The following is a 4501-nucleotide window of genomic DNA, read 5'->3' on the forward strand; positions in this document are numbered from 1 at the left end:
AACTCATTTTGTATTGTATAGGATGAAGCGAATGCGCACCAAACAATTTCTTTTGATATCTTGGGTGAAAAAAGAATACGAAATGAAAACTCATTCTATTCGTTTTATATCCTTCAACGAGTAGTTTTCGGTTCTTGTGTTCCCCTATTGTTCTTGCTCTTTGATCCTCTTGGCTTTACCAGATCGCTTTTCCGTGGCTGGTTGGTTGTATTTCGCTTCTTTGGTCACCACTGGGAGCTTCGAGGAGGAATCTGGCCATGGTGTCCTCTTTGATGGCACAGTGATTTCTAACGGCGACTTTATGATCCAGCTGCTTACAAGTAGAAAAAGATTGCATAGTCAAGATCACATTGTGATGAGAAATGAGTGTAGTAGAACAAGATACTTACCCAGGTGGGAATTTGCTATCAGCTCTAGCTTCAACCCTGAGCCACCAAAGCAAGACATTGCGGCCACAGCTTCCAAGTGTTTCCACCATGGAAGGATCCTTTACCATGGACAACGGACCATCTTCAATTTCTTCATTACCATCCAACAAGTTGTCAACATCTTTAACCCATGTCGGTCTATCATCTACAGGTTCCTTCCAAAGCAACCTTGAGTTCAACACAAACCCTGACCATTCCATCTTACTAGGCATCACAGCCGCTTTGTCATCAACATAAACAGCAGTCTTGGTAGCATAAGGCTGTGTATTAAAAACGTGCCACCCCACTAGCTTCCCAGAGGAATCACAGCTAGGACCCTGGATCGGCTTCCCTTCTTGATCCATCTTCAAGACTGATGATAACTCATCAGCATTACCAGAGTGAGCAAGTATCCCAACGGATAAAGCACCAAACCATCTCACATTCTGAATCTCATCAAACAGCTCCATGCTATGCATATTGCTATCATCAGCAAACACAACGATCCCATCTAACTTCTCCTCCCTCACGATCCTCAACCCCTGAATCCTCATCTTACTCTCCACCCTGCGTCGATCTTCCCAAGTATTCGGCATCTTCTGATCAAACCCAACGTGAACCGTCTTCAATCTCGATTTCCCGACGAACGACGCCGTCTCGTTCGTCTTCCCACCAGCTTCCACCACGATCCACACCACGTCGTAAGGCACGAGCATCAGCGAGTGCATTACTCCGGTCAGATGAAGCGCCTGGAACGTCCGTACGTAAGTCGGCGTCACCGCGATCACAGCCCTGGGGCTCCTCACGCCGTAGAGCGACTTCTGCTCCTTCTGCACTCTCTCGAGCAGCTGGTGAGCTCTCATGACCTCGATCGGGTTCGGGTGGGGCCACGGACGGATCCGGATCCCGTGTCTTCCGACCACCACTCGAGAGCTCTCCGCCGTGACGTTGGCTTTCTCCAGAGGCTTCAGCTTGAGCAGCTGGCTCACCCCGGCGGTGGTGGTGTATAGGTTCGTGACGGAGGTGGAGAAGAGGAAGAAGAGGACTAAGTGGCTGAATCGGAACCCTAGAATCAAGCTGATCAAGCAGCAGAGGCAGTGAATCGCTAGCCAGAAGATCGAGGATGGAGATGGCTTGGGGATGAAGCCTCCGTCGAACGACGACGGATCCAGCGATCTGAAGGTGGTTCCTCGACGGTTCAAGTAGCTCGATCGAAATGCAGAGAGGAGCTTCATCTTCTTCGCTTCTTCTCTCCTTTCTCAACAGTTTAGAGTGAACATTAAAGAGGGAAAAAAGTTTGTTAATAATGATTAATTTAATTAATTACTTTGCATTTACGGTTTAGTTATCTTAATTAATATTATTGTCGTTGCTCGCCTTTTGCTGGTACAACGGACATATTTTTAAATTGGAAATCGAAAAGTAAAAGCAATGTTGGATTATATAAACCGACGGTACACGTGGCTTGAGATTTGTGAGAGGTTAAAGCGTTAATGTCGCGAGATTATAAGGTGGAGTGATGATTAAGGAGGTGATTCGGGGGTAAAGCACGTGTTTAATGAGGGAGATGTGACGCTGATGATTGGCAACGGAAGAATAATAAGCCGTACGATTTTGGTTTCTGTTGAAGTTTTATTTCTAAGCAAAGGTTGCTTGTGGATTATATATAGCACATCATTTTCTACATATTTATACAAACATGTTCAATAAAATGGAAAATATTTCTATTTTAAATGTCGCAAACCTTAATTTATTGTTTTTTCTCGTCTACAGCTGTATAATAACAACTGGACTACAAATTCAATGCCGATAGAAACCCATGCCTTAATCTTTATCCATAAGGCCCATTAAAGGCCCAAAAAATTAGAACCACAAGTTTAAAACGATTCGCTTCAACCCCTAATCTATGGCGGCGGCGGCGATGTATAGCTCCACCGTCGTCAGTTCATGAAACCCTCGTCTCTTTCTCTTCTCAAATTTCTCCGGACCCGAGACTCTCCCCTCTTACGAATCCGAACAATGACAATTACATCGAATCCACCGCAAGTGCGCGACGATCTCCTCTGCTCGGACCAGCAGCAGCAGCAGAGTGATTTGCAGATTGAGAAGCCGCCGGAAGCAGCACCAGCAAGCTTGGGCGCTCCAGGTCGAGTATTGAGCATTGATACAAGGGTGGAGCAGGCCTGGGCGCACTGGAAGAAGCTGGGTAGACCGAAGTATATAGTAGCTCCAATGGTGGATAACTCAGAGCTTCCGTTTAGATTGCTCTGTCAAAAATACGGAGCTCAGGCTGCTTACACACCGATGCTCCACTCTAGGATCTTCACCGAGACTGATAATCGAAACAAGGAATTCACCACTTGTGAGGTATAATCAATCAATCTCTCATGATTCAATTGTTTCAGTTCGAAACCGTTGTTACTTATGTTTTTTTTTAATGGGTGTTGTAGGAGGACAGGCCGTTGTTTGTGCAGTTCTGTGCTAACGATCCTGATACTCTCTTGGAAGCTGCAAAGAAAGTCGCACCTTACTGCGATTATGTTGATATCAACTTAGGGTAACTTCGCTTCTTTATCTTCACGTCTTTGTGTATTAGGAGGATTCTTCAATAAAGATGGAATCTTTATCGCATCACTGTTGAAGTTATGTTAGTTCACACATAGTATAATGATTTAGTTTCGGAGATTATGGAAATGATTGAGTTCAATGAGTGTTAGTAGTTTCAATCTTCAATAAAGATCCAATTTTTATCTCAGCACTGTTCAAGTTTTGTTAGTTTAGACATAGTACATTGATTTGGATCCGTAGATTGTGGAAATGTTAAGAGTTCAATGAGTGTTAGTAGCTTTAAATTCAGTGATTTGGGTGCCGTTAGAGCACAGTGACCTTAAGAGTAGTTTGAAGCTTGGTTTATTGAGTTGTTAAGATTGTTTGGGGCGTTTTGGTTTCAGGTGTCCTCAACGTATAGCGAGGCGAGGGAACTATGGTGCATTCTTGATGGATAATCTTCCTTTGGTGAAATCACTTGTTGAAAAGTTAGCTCAGAACCTCACTGTTCCTGTCTCCTGCAAGATCCGGATTTTCCCTAACCTTCAAGATACGCTCAACTACGCCAAGATGCTTGAAGACGCTGGTTGCTCGCTGCTAGCGGTTCACGGCCGGACCAGAGATGAGAAAGACGGTAAAAAGTTCAGAGCCGATTGGGGCGCCATCAAGGAGGTGAGAAACGCTCTGAGAATCCCTGTTTTAGCCAATGGGAATGTGAGATGCATTGAAGATGTGGAGGACTGCATCAAAGAGACGGGCGTTGAAGGTGTTCTTTCCGCTGAGACGCTTCTTGAAAACCCGGCGGTCTTTGCTGGGTTTAGAACAGCTGAATGGGCTAAAGATAATGAAGGAGAGGGATACGTCGATGGAGGGTTAGATCAGGGAGATTTAGCTGTTGAGTATTTGAAGTTATGTGAGAAACATCCGGTTCCTTGGAGGATGATTCGGTCTCACGTGCATAAGATGTTGGGAGATTGGTTTAGAGTGCATCCACAGGTTAGGGAGCAGCTTAATGCTCAGAACATTTTGACGTTTGAGTTTCTGTATGGTCTTGTGGATCAGTTAAAAGAGCTTGGTGGACGAGTTCCACTCTACAAGAAAAGGAAGATAGATACCCTACAAGAGTCTCCACAAAAGGATTTAGAGAGTTGAATCTATACGTTCTTGATTCATTGTGATTTTTATGTTGTATCTCCAAATACTTTTTGAATTAAAAGTGTTACTTACTCCCTATAATTCATTTTAAAATGTCATTTTAACACTTTTTGTTATTTTCAAATTTCAGTACAACATTCCACTTATTTTAAGCTTAATATATTAATTTCTAAATAATTTTATATTCTCAAATACTATTAGTTAAAAATGTGTAACTAATAACATAAATACATTTCAATTATTTTTTAAAAATTGTGAAATATCAAAAATATACATATGGATGGATATAAATTAAATGTTAGATTAATATTTTTTGTAGCTAAGTTCCTTCTCAAGAATATAGGGGTGGGCACTTCGGTTATTTTATCGGTTCGGTTCGAGTTTGGTTCGGT

At 42.9% G+C, this 4501-nt stretch overlaps 2 protein-coding genes across 2 annotated transcripts; one reads left to right on the forward strand and one right to left on the reverse strand.

The window, feature by feature from the left end:
- Nucleotides 1–32: 32 nt before the first annotated feature.
- Nucleotides 33–2057, reverse strand: LOC103829526 (probable beta-1,4-xylosyltransferase IRX14H). Its single transcript, XM_009105194.3, has 2 exons — nucleotides 390–2057; nucleotides 33–310 (listed from the first exon to the last, which is right to left on the reverse strand). Exons 1-2 carry the CDS (start codon nucleotides 1640–1642, stop codon nucleotides 145–147), a joined length of 1419 nt encoding a protein of 472 aa, XP_009103442.1. The 5' UTR covers nucleotides 1643–2057; the 3' UTR covers nucleotides 33–144.
- A 237-nt stretch (nucleotides 2058–2294) lies between these two features.
- Nucleotides 2295–4261, forward strand: LOC103829527 (tRNA-dihydrouridine(16/17) synthase [NAD(P)(+)]-like). The gene is made up of 3 exons (XM_009105195.3): nucleotides 2295–2774; nucleotides 2858–2964; nucleotides 3359–4261. Exons 1-3 carry the CDS (start codon nucleotides 2355–2357, stop codon nucleotides 4104–4106), a joined length of 1275 nt encoding a protein of 424 aa, XP_009103443.1. The 5' UTR covers nucleotides 2295–2354; the 3' UTR covers nucleotides 4107–4261.
- Nucleotides 4262–4501: the final 240 nt, after the last annotated feature.

The sequence above is a fragment of the Brassica rapa genome, chromosome A07 (assembly GCF_000309985.2).
Source record: "Brassica rapa cultivar Chiifu-401-42 chromosome A07, CAAS_Brap_v3.01, whole genome shotgun sequence".
In the NCBI taxonomy this organism is placed as follows: domain Eukaryota; kingdom Viridiplantae; phylum Streptophyta; class Magnoliopsida; order Brassicales; family Brassicaceae; genus Brassica; species Brassica rapa.